The following is a 17,398-nucleotide window of genomic DNA, read 5'->3' on the forward strand; positions in this document are numbered from 1 at the left end:
GTGTGCTAAGCTAGGATTAGATCACACACACACCTTATACCTGTTAGTTCTCATACTCCTATAGGTGAGAAAACAGGCATTTTTTCTTCCTTATTTCCCTCTTCCTTGCAGGTTCTGATTGTAGAAGACAGAAATGGGTGGTAAATGCAGGGGTTTCCAGAATGTATTTCCACCACTCTAGGGCATTTATGCGGATTCTTTACTAGAATCTTTCTTCTCATCACTCTGACCTCGAATTCAGTCAGGTGGATTTACCTCCCATTTCTCTGGCTCTCTCATTAAGAGTTCTCTTGTCGTTGCCAAAGAGCCATTGACTAAAGGCCAGGAGACCTCAGTGCTTTTTACAGTCTTCTGAGTCTTGACCTCAAAAATGTTGACATCTGTGGGAGAAATTTACGGAGCCTATTGAATGATGGGCAATCACACCACAGTGAGCACCTTCCTTCTGTGGGGGTTTTCCAGTTTCCCAGACTTGCAGGGTCCCCTCTTTGCGATGATCTTCTTCTCCCATATGACCATCCTAGCTGCAAATGTGTCCATAATGGTGGCCATCAAGCTCAGTCACAACCTTCATACCCCCATGTACTTTTTCCTCTGTGCCCTGTCCTTTTCAGAAACCTGTACCACCATGGCAGTCATCCCTCGCATGTTAACGGACTTGCTATCTGACAGCAAGACCATTTCTCTTCCTGGGTGTGCCATGCAGATGTTTTTCTTCTTTGGCTTGGGAGGCAATAACTGCTTCATCATGGCTGCCATGTCCTATGACCGCTATACTGCCATTCACAACCCACTGCACTACCCCATCTTGATGACCCATAAGATCTGCTTTCAGTTCATCATGGCCTCCTGGATGCTTGGGTTTCTGGTTTCTCTGTGCATTGTCATCATTGTATTCAACTTGTCTTTCTGTGACTCCATCATCGAGCACTTCTTCTGTGACATCTCACCTGTGGTGTGCCTTGCATGTGACTACACCTTCCGTCAGGAAATGGCTATTTTTGTGCTCTCTGCCTTTGTGTTGGCGGGCAGCTTTGTCTTCATCATGATGTCCTACGTCTTCATTGTGTCCACAGTTGTGAAGATGCCCTCTGCCCAAGGGAGGTATAAGGCCTTCTCCACTTGCTCCTCTCACCTCACCGTGGTGTGCATACACTATGGATTCTCTGGCTTTGTCTACCTGAGGCCCAAGGACAGGGACTCATTCCGTGAGGACATGCTGATGGCTGTCACATACACAGTGCTGACACCTCTGCTTAACCCCATCGTGTACAGTCTCAGAAACAAAGAAATGCAGATGGCCCTAAGGAAGGTACTAGGCACGACAGATAGGCTCATCCCTCAGATGGTGAATAAAAGAACACGGAACACTTAAAAATGTGCAGACTGCTGATAAATAAAAGTGGAAAGTGGAGTATTTCCAATGAAATAATCACTTTGTGTACAAAGCAATTAAAGTTCATCATAACTGCCTGATATACCCTGGTCACACTTCTTTCCTACTACAAAACCAGACATAGTTTTAAAATTTTTAAAATGAGAAAAATATTTTGAAATGTTATTACACATATATGTACATATACACATATACATGCATATATACACATGCATATATGTGTATGTGTAAACATATCGAAAAACAGTTTGGAAAACTAATTTTCATAACCTTTGTTGCCTCTGGAAGGAAAAAAATTCTACCAAAATGGAAAAGAAGGAAAAATGAAATAGAGGGAGAGTAAGCCAACAAGAGAAAAGGAAAATCACTAATTTACTTTAAAAAGGAAAAACTACAAAGTCTTAAAGTTGAAATGAATGAAAGGCCACAATACAGAGAAATTTCAAGGAATTTTAAGAAAGGCCTTGTTCAGCTCTATTCAAAGACATAAGGAAACTTAGATCAGAATGGGTGAATTTCTGGAAAAAAACAGATGAAAATTACTGCAAAGGAGATATTTTTAACATATGAGATTTCAGGAATAATATAGAAAAGTCTGTCAGAGAGCTCTTCCTTCTATACCCCAGCAAAGGAGTAGGCTAGATGGTTTCACAATTAACTGAGTCCTCAAAAAGCAATGAATTCAAATGCTATTTGAGTTAGAGTATACAAATCAAAGCTTCTAATTTTTGAAAGTCACAGAAGTGGAAGGTGCTATGTATAACTGGAGAATCTAATTGAGGTCATTGCAATAAGGTTCTCATGTGGACTATGTAAGATGTTAGCTACTGCATTTTGAGGTCATACTGTCCAGTGGCATAGCCACATGGTGTGAAGTTGCCAATGTTGGAGGACTGAGGGATGAAGATGGGAAAAAGATCAAGAGGCTGGTGGCAATTTGCTAACAAATGAGAAGAAACTGGATTGTCAGTAAACAACCAAGGACAATAGTACAGTTCACCCCTGAACACCACAAATTTGAACTGCATGCGTCCACTTATATAGGGATTTTTTTCAATAAATACAGTACAGTCTTGTAAATGTATTTTCTTCCCTTGTTAATTTAACATTTTCTATTATCTATCCTACTTTGTTGTAAGAATACAGTATATAATACATATAACATACAAAATAGTGTTAATTGACTTTTTAAAAAAGATTTATTAGAGAGAGAGAGAAAAAGAGTACGTGTGTGTGCGTGTACGTGTGCGTGTACACATACGGGAAGGGGAGAGGGGCAGAGGAAGAGGGAAGGAAAGAAGCAGACTTCCCACTAAGCAAGGAGTGTGGGGTCCCTTGTGGGGTTCCAAGTGGGGCTAGATCCCAGGACCCTGAGATCATGACCTGAGTGGAAGTCAGACACTTTACCAACTGAGCCACCCAGGCACCCCAATTAGGTTTTAGGGGAAGTCAAAAGTTACATGTGGTTTTTGACTATGTGGAGGTCAGTACCCCTAATCTCTACCTTGTTCAAGGGTCAACTGTATACTGTTTCATAGCTGGATAGGATTGGTGTCAATGAGAAAAATATTTTATCATAAATATTCAAATAAATGACTTAGAAATACAGTAAGAAGCTAGGAAAATATCAGCTTGTTGCTGATGCATGCAGAATAGGAAGTGAGCAACTTCTTTTCGACAGAGCTGAGAAACAATTGTGCCCTTCTCAGACAACAAGGATTAGTTAAAATGAAGAAGTAGAGAACAAACTCTGTAAAGCTGATGGGTTGAGTGAAGATTCCAGAATGGCAGCAAAGCATCTTGGGAGAGAACCCTGCAAGGAAGAGTCTCAAGAGAGGAAACATGGGGTTGTGCTAGAGTGAAAGGTGAGGAGAGCTCCTGAAGGGCTTGTAACTGGGATTCACATCACAGCTTCATTGATTATAGGTGGTGTCAGAGCCTATTGGGTCTGGATCCCATTTTTTGTTTAACACTGAATTAAAATTTGGCTAGAATTTCACTGACCAGCCATTCACATACGTTACCATTCCATTTTCACAAACGTCCCCTAGTTAGCATGAAAGTCTCTATTTCCTCATTTAATCATCTTAAACTTGTTAATCTCCTTGTTTCAGTCTCAATTTTGACTAAGTGGGATAAAGTGCAAGTTTGTTTTAACATATGCAAACCAATCAGTGTGATAGACCACATTAACAGAATGAAAGATAAAAACCACACAATCATGTCAATAGATGTGGTATTTATACTTGTGTAATATTATGCAGCCATAAAAAGAAGGAAATCCTGCCAGTAGTTACCAGGGTTGGGGAGGTAGCAGAAATGGGGAGACATTACTCAGAGTACAAAGTTGCCATTATGTAGAATAAGTATGTTGTAGAGATGTAAAATACAGCATTATATGTTAATAGTTAATTGTGTATTTTATACTGGAAATTTGCTAAGAGAATAAATTTCAGTTGTTTTCACTGTAAGGGCCTACTTAGCCAGAAGGAGCCGTTTTGTTGTTTATGCAGTAAACTTAGATTGACCCTGTGCAGTAAATTTAGATTGACCCTAGGCAGTAAACTTAGATTGATCCTGCCCCTCCTAGAGGAACCTACTTGCAAAGCCCAGATATAAGGGCAGGCCAGGCCAGGTAGAGACAGCCAATCAGTGGAGCATGCATACTGTCTCCCTAGCTACAGGAGAGTGGGCCCCGCCTTTTGAGCGCCAATTCTGACCAAGATGATAGGTCAGTTCAAATATCTACTAGGGTAAATTGTAATCTTATTGGCCACCTGTGTGTAGCCAGGCTCAACCACATGGCCTTTGCTCTATAAAAGTTAGGCTGTGAGGCTCTTTGTAAGAGACGATCCTGACTGGTCAGTGTGATTATCAATGCTTGGTGTGAAATAAAGCTTTGCTTGATCTTTGCTTTGTATCAGTCTCGTTCCTTTGATTATGGATCCAGCATTGGGGTCTCTCTGGGATCAAATGAGGATAATGGAGCCAGCATCAGAATTTTGGGAGTAAAGCCTCCAGAGGTTAAGATCTTGGGATCCTGTCTGTCTGTCTGGTTGCAGAGCTCCAGGGTATAGCCCACCAGGGAGAAGCTAGATGCAGCCATGCTCCCCAGGGCTGGAGTAGATGCGGGGATGCCCCATACCTCCACTGGTAGATCATCAGGGGGTTCAAGTCCCCCTAGGTGGTCAGGAGATCAAGAAAGTCCGCACTGGTGGTGGCAGATTCTGGGTAAGGACCGCTGGGCCTGCGGTTGTCTTTGTCTTTTCCTTTTGTTGTCTGTTGTTTGTTGTGTTTGCAGGGGACCAAGAAAGTCCCCACGAGCAGCAGGCTCTGGATGAGGATTGCTGGGCCTGCGGTTGTCTTTGTCTTGTCTTTTTGTTGTCCGTTGTGTTGTTTATTGTCCTTGGAGAAATGGAGCAAGTGGGGAGTAAGGGACCTGTGATACCGCTAAGTCTTCTTCTCCAGCATTTCAAGGATTATCAAGGTAAAGCCACCTAGTTGGGTGACAAGGTTTACCCGGGAAAACTAAAAACACTCTGCCAATTAGAGTGGCCCGTTTTCTCCACAGGGTGGCTGCCAGCAGGAACATTTGCCTTGGCTCAGATCTACTCTGCCCAGAGTAACGTCTTCGATCTCCATCGAGACCAAATACCGTACATCATGGCCTGGCAATATCTGATAGAAGAGCGACTGTCATGGCTCAAGTCTCACCTTCCCCCTGCTAACAAAACCATCTCTCTCCCCCTAAGGCAGGTCAGATCACCAAAACCAGAACAGAAAGATGAGGGGGAACCAGGAAAGGAGACCATCCTACCTCTGTCAGATGTGGAGGATGTGGGATTCCACCCCCCCATTTGTCCCCTAAACCTGACTCTCGGCCCCAAGAAGCCCTTACCAGTCCACCTCATACATGGTCGGGATCCACCTATGGGACCACAGAGCAGAGCAGAAAGACCACCCTGATCCTTCCCCTTTCCTCTATCCCCCTCTGCCTCCCTCTACCTCACCAGTTCCATCAGCATCAATGCTGCCTCTCCGTGAGGTTGCTCTACCGGATGGGAGAGGGCACCCCCGCCTAACCTATATCCCCTTCTCCTCTTCTGACATCTACAACTGGAAGGCCCAACACAAATCCTTTTCTGTCCACCCTCAGGATTTACTTAGTCTCTTGGAGACTGTCTTTCTTACCCACCAGTCCACCTGAGTGGATATTCAATAGCTCCTTATGGCTCTCTTTAATGCAGAAGAGAGGGATCACATCATGCAAGAAACCCATAAGGTGATAAGTGAGAGACATGGCAGGGACCTTGATCCCTGGTGAATGGAGTACTACTGCCAGAAGGAACCCCCCAACTGGGAGCCAAACTCTGATGAAGGTAAGGAGAGCCTATGCTTCTACCGCCAGGCTCTACTGGGAGGCCTCTGTGCAACTGCAAGGAGATCCATAAATTTATCTAGAATTAGTGCGGTGACTCAAGGTAAGAATGAGTCTCCAGGAGCTTTCCTAGAAGGCTTGTTGAAGCCTATAAGATGTATAGCCCCAGGGGCACCTCGGTGGCTCAGTGGGTTAAAGCCTCTGCCTTCAACTCGGGTCATGATCCCGGGGTCCTGGGATGGGGTCCTGGGATTGAGCCCCGCGTCGGGCTCTCTGCTCCGTGGGGAGCCTGCTTCTCCCTCTCTCTCTGCCTGCATCTCTGCCTACATGTGATCTCTGTCTGTCAAATAAATAAATAAAATCTTAAAAAAAAAAAAAAAGATGTATAGCCCGAAAGACCCTGAGGCACCTGAAAATCAGAAGGCAGAGAATCTTGATTTTGCCAGTCAGTCAGCCCCAGATATAAGGAGAAAACTTCAGAAAATTGAAGGATTTGAAGGAAAGAATCTCACCAAGTTAGTGGGAATAGCAGAAAAGGTGTTTAACAACAGGGATGCGCAGGATGATGAAAAACAGACCAAAAAAAGTGGTTAAGGTTTTAGTATTACATGAGGTGGGGAGGAGACAGGGGGAAAGAGGTCATTTGAAAGGGAAAACGCAGGTAGGGGATGGTAAATGGAAGGAAAAGCCGAAGCACAGAAAAGGCAGGCAGGAAGGCTTAGATTCAGATCAGTGGGTTTACTGTAAGGAAAAAGGACATTGGGCCAGGGAGTGCCCCGAAAGGAAGACGGCCATGCTGGCCTCCAGAGACTGAAGGGGCCATGGTTTGGAGCCCCTCCACGAACCTTGGGTAAAAATTGAAGTGGAGGGAGGAAATCAATTGATTTTTTGGTGGACACGGGAGCCCAATTTTCATCATTACTTAAACCTATGGGAAAACTATCCAGAGAGGAAGTCTGGATACAAGGGGTGAATGGCACAGAAAGACATAAATGGACAACAGAAAGGACTTTAAATTCGGCCTCAGGCGTAGTCAAGCATCGATTCTTGGTCCTCCCTAATATCCCATATAACCTGATGGGAAGAGATTTCTTCCAGAAGTTATGAGCTGGTATTCAGTTCTCAGAAGGAGATAGGACTGTAACCTTGAGACAACCCACTGTGCGGATGTTTGTGGCAGCAGTAGATGCATACCTTCTTTATGAGCCAGTCTCAGAACCACAGGAGACAAGAGAAGGGAGCTTTCTCCAAACATCATTAATGGAGTTTTCTGAAGTCTGGGCAGAAGGGAAGCCCCTTGGCTTGGTCAAGGGATGGCCTCCAGTGGTGGTACAACTAAAGGCAATGGCCATGGCTGTTCGTGTCCGGGAGTACTGCCTCCCCCCGGGAAACAAAGCAAGGGATCAGAAAACATTAACCGCCTCCGAGGAGATGGGATCCTAGTTCCTTGCAATTCTCCATGGAACACACCTTTGCTGCCCATCAAAAAGGCGGAGACTGGGGAGTACCTGCCCGTTCAGGACTTGTGGGAAGTTAATAAATGGGTTGAATATATCCACACAATGGGACCTAAACCCTATACCCTCCTCTCCCTCTTGGGCCCAAAAAGAACTGTGTATACCATCTTAGATCTCAAAGATGCATTTTTCTGCATATCTTGAGCAAGGGAGTCTCAGCCCCTCTTTGCTTTTGAGTGGTCTGACCCACAGGAAGGATTCCAAGGCCAGCTCACCTGGACAAGACTTCCCCAAGGATTCAAGAATTCACCCACTATCTTCGATGAAGCCCTACACTAGGGTTTGCGTGAGTACAGAACCTCCAACCCGGGAGTCACTCTGTTACAGTATGTTGATGACTTGCTAATAGCTGCTGAGGACTATGAGTCATGTTTGCGGGAGGTCGGGGTGAAAGCTCTCTCACAGACTCTACAGGAAAAATCATATTGGATGTCAGCAAGGAAAACACAGCTCTGTCAGAGCCACGCTACTTATCTAGGCTTTATCTCCACAAGGGGGTGTGTTCACTGTTTGAGTCCAGGAAACAGATGATCATTCAATAACCCTGCCCCACCACACCCCAACAAATGAGGGAGTTTCTTGGGATGGTGGGCTACTGTAGGCTGTGGATACCACGGTTTTTGGAGATTGCCTGACCTCTCTGCAAACTGGCAAAAGGAGGGCTCACTGATAGACAGCTGAGGCAGAAGGAGCATTTTGGGAATTACAAACAGCTTTACGGAGTGCCCCAGCATTGGCCATCCCAGATGTTACCAAGCCCTTCCACTTATATGTGGACGAAAAAGCAGGGGTGGCCAAAGGAGTTTTGACTCAGACTCTGGGGCCTTGGCAAAGGCCAGTAGCCTATCTTAGCAAGAAACTAGATCCAGTAGTGGCTGGGTTCCCCACTTGCCTCTGCATAATTGCTGCCATGGCCTTCCTGGTCAAGGATGCAAGTAAATTGACTTTGGGTCAAAGTCTCATCCTGACCACCACCCACACTATCGAGGGCCTTCTCTGGACTATCAGTGGATGACAAATGCCCGAGTGACAGGGTATCAGGCCCTCCTCCTCAACGAAACAAAAGTGACCTTCCAGCTTCAAGTGGTGCTAAATCCAGCCACGTTGCTACCAGAGGAGCTAGCTGACCACCCACAAGACTGTGGGGAGGTCCTAACCCAAGTCACAGGAATAAGGCCGGACCTCAGAGACATTTCCCTCCCGGATGCAAAGATGACTCTATTCACAGACAGGAGTAGCTACATGGTTGATGGGAAGAGGTATGCGGGGGCTGCAGTGGTTTCCCCTGAGCAGGAACTCTGGATGGCAGCTCTGCCACACAGAACCTCAGCGCAGAAAGCAGAGCTGATTGCACTCACTAAGGCACTGCAGATGGCCAAAGGTAAAACCAGCAACATCTATACAGATAGCAGGTAGCCTTTGCTACTCTCCATATACATGGGGCTATTTATAAAGAAAGGGGCCTATTAATAGCAGAAGGAAAAGGAATTAAAAACAGAGAAGAAATATTGGCTCTCCTCCAGGCTATTTGGGACCCAAAAGAGGTGGCCGTTCTGCATTGTCCAGGACACCAAAAGGGGACTGATCTGATTTCAAAAGGAAACCAATTAGCAGATCAAGCCACAAAGCAAGCAGCCCAAGAGACAGTGCAAGAGCTGGTTACACTCCCGGCTCCAGCCCTACCAGAAAAACCAGACTATTCAGAGGAAGATTTAAAGTATTTACAAAAATGGGCTAAATTGGACTATGAAACGAACTGGGCTAAGACTAAAACAGAAAAGTTAATTCTTCCTCAAAGACTAGGTAAGAAGTTAGTAGACCAGATACATCAGGGTACTCATCTGGGGACAGGCAGACTCAAGGAGCTTATAGGCAAGCAGTGTCAGGTTTCTAAATTAGGGCATATGGTTCAGGATGTAGTTGATAGATGTGCTCAATGCCTGGCAGTTAATGCAGGAGGAACTAGAATGGGAAGAGGGAAAAGAGAAAGAGGTAAGGAACCAGGAATTTATTGGGAAATAGATTTTACAGAGATGAAACCTGGAAAATATGGGCACAAGTATATGTTAGTTTTTGTAGATACCTTTTCAGGCTGGGTAGAGGCTTATTCCGCCAAATAGGAGATGGCAGGAGTGGTAGCCAAAAAGCTATTAGAAGAAATAATTCCTAGGTTTGGGCTGCCTCTCACGATCAGGTCAGACAATAGCCCTGCATTTGTGAGTTCAGTCTCACAGGCACTGGCCAAGTCTGTAAGCACTAATTGGAAACTACATTGTGCCTACCAGCCTCAGAGTTCCAGGCAAGTAGAGAAAAACGAACCAGACCCTTAAAGAGACCTTGACAAAGCTAATTCTGGACACTGGTGGTGGATGGGTAGATCTCCTTCCCTGTGCCCTCCTCAGGGCGCAGTATACACCCTACTTAAACAAGGTGACCTCATTTGAATAATGTTCACCCCTCTTCCCACTCTGCCCTCGGCTACAAGAGGTTGCTATAGCAGAAATGACTGATCAGTCTGTACTCCATCCTGACCACACGGAAGGCAATAAAAGTAGAAGGCATCAGGGCCTGGATTCACACAGGTCACATCAAAAGAGCTGAGGACAAGGATGCCCCCCAGAGATGGAAACTGCAGCCGATGGACCCCGCTGACTATGAACAAAAGCTAAGACTCAAAAGACTATGAGTTTATTGTTGCTCCTATTGTTAACCGTTTGTGTATTGTGGCTCCTATTGTTATCTGTTTATGTAAAGTATAGGTGGGAAATTAGAGGAACAGAATTAGGAAAAATGGAAAAGGTTATATATACAAAGCAGTGAATGGCTAACTCATCAGCTGACCGTGCACTAACTTTACTTTTTGGCCTCCGCATTATAAATGCCCTAATGTCATTTGTACAAAAAAGAAAATTAGAGTGATAAAAATGTTAGTCTTACATGCTCAATATAACCCCTTACAATGGGAGAACATAGAACTGGCTGAAAAGTCAAAGATTTGACTAATCTCCAAAGAAAAGTGGTGAATGAAGGGCCTACTTAGCCATAGGGAGCCATTTTGTTGTTTATGCAGTAAATTTAGATTGACCCTGCCCCTCCCAGAGGAACTTACTTGCAAAGCCCAGATACAAGGGCAGGCCAGGCCAGGTGGAGACATCCAATCAGTGGAGCCTGTATACTGTCTCCTTAGTTACCAGGGAGAGTGGGCCCCACCTTTTGGGCGCCCAATTCTGACCAAGGTGATAAGCTAGTTCAAATATCTACTAGGGTAAATTGTAATCTTTTTGGCAACCTGTGTGTAGCCAGGCTCAACCACATGGCATTTGCTCTATAAAAGTTAGGCTGTGAGGTGGGGAAGGGTCGCCTCTTTGTAAGAGATGACCCTGACGGATCAGTTTGATTCTCAGTGCTTGGCATGAAATAAAGCTTTGCTTGACCTTTGCTTTGTATCAGTCTCATTCCTTTGATTACGGACCCAACATTCACGACACCCAAAAAGGTGTGAGGAGATGGATATGTTAATTAGCTTGACTGCATTAATCATTTCACATGCATATTTATGTCAGAAATCATGTTGTACACCTTAAATATATACATTAAAGAATTTTAAAACCTTAAAAAATGTAAAATTTAAAAAAATGGCAACTAGCACTTTATTCTTACTATGTGGGTAGAAACCATTGGATTTTTAAGAAATATTTCATTGCAAACTTCTTGAAAGAAAAGCACACAATTCATTCAACTTCCTTTCCTCAGTTCATAATCCAGTGTGAGGAATAAAGAGACCAAATAAATATTCATTGAATTAGAATTAATGTTTAACCAACAGATATTTGTTAAATGCTTGCTGTGTACCAGACCCTGTATTTTGAGCTAAAGATAATTAGTTCAACTTCCCACATCTCTCCTTTCACCCACCTGTTTCTGCAACTGCATTTCCAGCTATCAATGACCACCTTACTCCCATTTTCCTTTATGCTTCAGTTTAATGTCATTTCCTCAGTAACTTCTTCTTGGAGCCTCACAAATAAAAGCATTTGCCAAGTGATATCAACAGGAATGGAGACTGAGCAAAAAGCTACAGCCTGGGGTTTTCGGCAACAGGGCACGCAACCGAAGTCAGAAGAGACTTGAGCCTGAAATTCTATGTGTAATTTCTCTTTAAGGAAATTGACAACTTCCAAGTTGCAGATCAAAACATCAGGTGGCAATCTGCCTGGGGGAGGCTGAAGATCTCAGCAGATTCTGGCATTTGGAAGTGCTGATAGACAGCCTGTTTAAAGATAGAGAAAACCTGTCACATTTTATGCTTCTACTTGGGAGTCCTGAAAGACCAGATGTGAGGAGTAATTACTGTATCCAAGAAATAAGGCCAAGCCAGAACATCCCCAACACAGCATAGCACCTAACCAACACTGTTTTACCAGGAGTTACACTATACAAGGAGACGTGGAGTTCTTTCGTTACATGAATGACCCTTTTGGGGACTAAAATTCCATTTCTTCAAAGAGATTCATCCAGTGCTTTATCTGCCTTCTAGAAGAAAATTGAACACATTTTGAGGAAGATAATATCATTTTTATCCTCTACAATTTTTTATCCATATTGCCCATCATTCAAAAAACAAAAGAACAAGGTATGCCAATAATTTGCCAGGATCAAATGCATGAAAGCCAGGTACTTCAAAATAAATATTAAAACTATGTCTAAGAAAACAGGAATAAAATGAAAACTCACATCAGAGAACTGAATACAAAAACATTTTTTTTTTAACAAACAGGAAGTACCAAGTTTAAATCTGAGAAATGGAGAATAAATTAGGAATTCAGTGGATGAATTTGTAGTAGATTAGACACAGGAGAAAAGAGGATTAGTAAACTGAAAGATAGGTCAGTAGAGAACATACATGTTGCTGGATGGAGAAAAAAATACAAAAAGAATGAGAGCTATACAGGAAATTGTGAAAAGATTTAACACATACAATTGAAGTCCAAGCAAAAAGGAGAAGTAGAAGAACTTTCTGAAGAAATATTCAGTGATAATATTCCAGACATGAAAGACCATGAGCCACAAATTCAAGAAACCCTGCATCTTCCAAACACGGTAAGTAGAACAACTGCACTTTGGGAAATCATAACAAGCCAACACCCCAGAAGCCAAAAGCAAATGTTAAAAACTTCTGGGGTGTTGGCTTGCGACCTTCTCCTGGAGCTTCCCATGTGTGATCTGAAACCAGCCCTCTTACACACAGGGCAGGGAAAAAACAAAAAGTGAGGCACCACTCCGGGTTGGAAGGTGGCAGTTTTAATAGCAAAGGGCACTTACATTCAAGGCTTGTCTTGGGCAGCAGCAAGACGGCGAATGCATCCCTCCACCTACCAGCCAAACCTTTAAAGCTTGTAAAGAGGCCTTAACTGGGTGCAGCCATGCAGACCACGCAGGCCACGAAGACCACACAGGTGTTTTCAATACCAGTTCCAAGGCTGTGTCCTTGGAGCAGGCTCAGGGAGCAGGAGAGGCAACAGGAACATTCCAAGGACAGGGGAGGAGGCCAGGAGCTGCTGAATGCCTGGGTCCAGCTCTTGGGTTCATAGGTAGTCACATCTTTTCGATGATTTCCCCAACAAGGGGGACATACAGGACATATTCCTTTTGAAAAAGAGGACGAGAGAGGGAAGAAGACTGATGGCTGAATTTTTGAGAGAAATGATAGAAACAAGAAAACAATTGGATCTTAAAAGTGCTCCAAGATTTATAACTGGTAACCTAGAATTCTACCCAAAACAGACTTATCTTCAAGAATGAAGGTGTACAGGGTGCCTGGGTGGCTCAGTCATTAAGCGTCTGGTCATGATCAGGTCAGGACCTGACCTCAGGCTCAGGTCATGATCCCAGGGTCCTGGGATCGAGTCCCACACGGGGCTCTCCACTTTGTGGGAAGCCTGCTTCTCCCTCTCCCACTCCCCCTGTTTGTGTTCCCTCTCTCGCTGTGTCTTTCTCTGTCAAATAAATAAAAAAATATTTAAAAAAAATAATGAAGGTGCACAGAACTATACTAATAGATTGTCTCAGAGTCCATTTCTTGGTTTTTGTTTTGATTCATTAGTAACCTGGGGTGAAGCTGCATCAAGGGTACACAGGCCCTCTTTGTACTATCACTGCAGCTCCTCGAATCTGTAATTCTTTCAAAATAAAAGCATGTAAAAAGTGAAAAAAAAACGAAGATTTTTTGTGTGTGACTCTTGTTGACCAAAGACTCTTTGTGACCAAAAATAAATGAACCTACCCCAAACTTTAAAATCATCACCAGCAAATGTGTAATAAAAGAAGAAATAATAGAATTGTTTAAGCAGAAAGAAAGTCAGTGCTGGTATAGGCACAGTGTTGAAGAAAGGCATGAAAGGAACAAAAAAGAATAAATATCTGGGAAACTAGAGGAGGTACAACAGGTGACGGAACAGCTTTGAGAACTAATCAAGAAATAGTGTTGGCCTCCATTTTGAGGTAGATGGTAATCCTGTTGCCACTGCCTGTAGCCTCAGATTAAAATGAGAAAGAAAGGAGTACTCTGTTCTAGAATCTTCTAAAATAGCAACTTTATTAAAGTAAAATTTACATACACACAATTTAAATATATAGGTAGATGACTTTTGACAAATGTAACGGCTTCTATAACCACCATCCTAATCACGGTATGCAATGATTTCCTCACCTCCAAATTACCTCTCACCTCTTTGCCTACAATCTGCTCTAATACTCTGCTACAGATAAGGTTCACGAAGTATGAAGAATGTCAGTGACTTCCTAAGTCCCAATCCACTCCAAAAGAAGAAAATTCTCCTGAAATTTATATAGACTAAAAATCTTTTAACAACCCAACAGCCATCTTTAAAATCTTCTCCTGGTTCATATCTCTGCCTTCTAAGTAACAATCTACAGTCTAAAGTCATCAGGAAACTTCCCCCCCCCAAAAAAAAAAAATTCTTACAAAAGGAGTTTTTGTTATTTACACAGGGATAGTCTTGATCTTTATTTTTTGATGTGCTTTTTGGGGAAAATGCTTTTTCCCATTTCTAGTATTCTCTGCCACACTTTGGAAGAGCTATCCATTAGCATAACATACCTTTCTTAGCCTTCACTCCCTCCTCCCCAAGAAGTAGTAAATTAGCTGATAGTTTGGAGGGGAATACTAGATATGTAGTTAGTTGTGTTAGTTTGTGAGAGCAGCTATAACAATGCACCATGAACTGAGTGGCTTAAACAACAAAAAGTGATTGTCTCCCAGTTCTGGAGGCTAGGAGTCCAAGATCAAAGTGTCATCAGGGTTAGTTCCTTCTGAGGGCTGTGAGATCTGTTCTAGCTCTCTCACTTAGCTTCTGATGATTTGTGGGCTATCTTTGGAGTTTCTTGGCTTATGGAAACATAACCTATTTCTCTGTCTTTATTTTCACATGAGGTTCTCCCTGTGTTGTCTGTGTCCCAAATTCTTTTTTTTTTCTTTTGTAAGTAAGGATATTACCATATTGGATTAGAAGCCCATCCTACTCCAATATGACTTTATCTTAACTACTTACATCTGTAACATCTGTATCTATTCCCAGATGAGGTCACATTGAGATACTGGTGGTTAGGACTACAACATACGAATTTTTGAAGGACACAATTCAAGCAGAAGAGCAAGCCCAGCCTTTCCCCTTCCTTGTTTGTCTTGGGAGTGAGCTTGACCTCAGCACTCTGGGTTATTCTTGGCCATGCTGTAAACAGATGGGGAAAGACCCAGTCTCACTGGGGAGACCTGAGTGTTTCCAATACTGCCAAAGACAGAGAGGAGAGTGTCAAGTTCTAGGATTTAGAACATGAAAACACCTGTGTCCACAAATATGTGATATTCAAATATGAAGGTATTCTAATATCTTCATTTGTACAGGTTAATATTTTGCTCTCCCACATGCCTTCTCCTACGTGCCATTTCCTCATTTAGAATTTTGGAGGGAAAAAAAAAATAGGTGCTAATGTGTATCCTCTCCCATAAAAGAGGAACAGTGCCACACACCACACCACCTACATCAGGGGGATTGGATTATTGAATAGGAAGGAAAAACCTCTGCGTGAACTTCCCATAATCAACTGGAGAGTCTTTAAGCGCCTAGAAAGGAGAGACTTGGATGAGGAAGTGGTCCGTATGCAACATGTCTTCCCTCTGACAGAAGAAAAGGGGTGGAGGGAGGCAGACTATTTTGATGGGTGTGCAGGGATGGTCACCCCAGATCTCTTGCAGTACAAGGACTTACAAAGAGATGCCACTTATTAAGAAAGAACCAGAGGGGAAGGAATAGTTTTGTGAGATGTCTGATAAGTTCAAGTCAGGACACACTGAGTTTGAGAGTCTTGGGGGAAAAGGGAAAGGTGGGTGAAGAAGTTCATCTGTACTCCAAGGAAGGGTGTGTAGGGATTCTGTCACCACAAAGGGGGCAGCTGGGCTCATGGGAGAAGATAAGATCACCCAAGGGGATTATGGGGAGGGGGAACAGAGCAGAGGGCCGAGGATATACCCTGGTGAAAAGCAAAGTATAAGGGGAAAGATGAAGACAAAGACTTCCAGAAACAGCGAAAGAAAACTTCAACCACCAGAGTTCAGAGCTCCCACTATGACTCCCAGGATGCCTTTCCAAGACTGAAGTTACACCTCTGGGGGCCCTCTCTTTGCAAAGGGGCATGCCTGTACTGATGCAAGACCCCAAATTATTGCACTACTAGGCTCACAGGCCCCATAATTGGTGCAAGTAAATTTGAGGCATAAATGGAGAAATAGGACCAGAGAAATTTCAGAGTGGCTTCCAGGCAGAAAAGGAGGAGGTTTCCTTGAAGAAACCTTCTTCCGTGAAGAACTCGGGTCAGCTTGTAAAGTGGTCCCTCCAACCTGTCACAGAATTTGTCTGACATTATTCCTATGCTGATAATAAAATATGTTAGCTAGAATATTAATCATAAATCATTGTGAAAGGAGTACAGGAGGAAGGGAATTGATTTAGAGGCTGTTGACATACCACACTGGACCATAAGCCCCTTCAAAAAGGTCAGCGGAAGAAGCAGTGACAGGGGACACCTCCCTGAGAGACATTATAAAATGTGTGGCAAACATATTAGTCGCCTGAACCATAATCTCACGCCTCCTATCTATCAATTATTATTGAAAGAAAGTTCCAATATCCCAGTCTCCCCCTCCAAAGAAACTTCAGCTTTTGAAGTCCTACTCTAGAATCATCTGGTGAGACTCACATTGCAAAAAGAGTTCGTGAGATGTATACAAAGTTCCTTTTGTGTTATCTGGGTTGGATCTCTTAATGGCCACATGGAAGAAGCCTGATCTTTACTTTGGCTTAAATAAAGTGAAAATAGAAGCTTTTCAGAGACACCAACATCAGTGTTTCCAAAAATTTAAATATTCATTGATGAAGGCAGGACAGAATCTTTATTTTTTTTTATTTTTTTAAAGATTTTATTTATTTATTTGACAGAGAGACACAGGGAGAGAGGGAACACAAGGAGGAGGAGTGGCAGAAGAGGAGGAGGGAGAAGCAGGCTTCCCGCCGAGCAGGGAGCCCGACATGGGGCTCAATCCCAGGACCCTGGGATCATGACCTGAGCCAAAGGCAGACCCTTAACTGACTGAGCCACCCAGGTGCCCCAGGGCAGTATCTTTAAAGGAAGTGACCTGAACAGCCTGACTTGTCAATATAACCATTAGTTGGGGACAAGGTTGTGTTTTTGTTTTTGGCCAATTGTTATTTAACAAGATGGAATTCAATCAAGTTTGATCTTTGATGGAAATAGCTCTCTTTATTTAAATAGGACTCATAACTGATGAATGGAACTATTTTGCAAAGGTATTCTTACCTTGGAAAGTTCATACTTAATTTGAATGAAGCAGATTTCCATGTTAATCACATATTTCATTTTCTATATGGCAGTCAGCATTGGCTTTTTATATTTATAGCAGTTCTTCACTATCAAAGTGATAAAGTTAATGATAAATATCATCAAAGTATCCAGCAAAAATTTTTCCCCAAATCATTGGTTTGTTATTTATGGATTCATATCTGACGTAAT

The 17,398-nt window shown here is 43.1% G+C and overlaps 1 protein-coding gene across 1 annotated transcript; it reads left to right on the forward strand.

The window, feature by feature from the left end:
- The first annotated feature begins 409 nt into the window (after positions 1–409).
- On the forward strand, positions 410–1,375 carry LOC101682699 (olfactory receptor 10Z1-like). The gene has a single exon (XM_004780183.2). It carries the CDS (start codon positions 410–412, stop codon positions 1,373–1,375), a length of 966 nt encoding a protein of 321 aa, XP_004780240.2.
- Positions 1,376–17,398: the final 16,023 nt, after the last annotated feature.

Source organism: Mustela putorius, unplaced genomic scaffold (assembly GCF_011764305.1).
Source record: "Mustela putorius furo isolate JIRA1106 unplaced genomic scaffold, ASM1176430v1.1 tig00003859_pilon_pilon_pilon, whole genome shotgun sequence".
NCBI classification, from domain to species: Eukaryota; Metazoa; Chordata; class Mammalia; order Carnivora; family Mustelidae; genus Mustela; species Mustela putorius.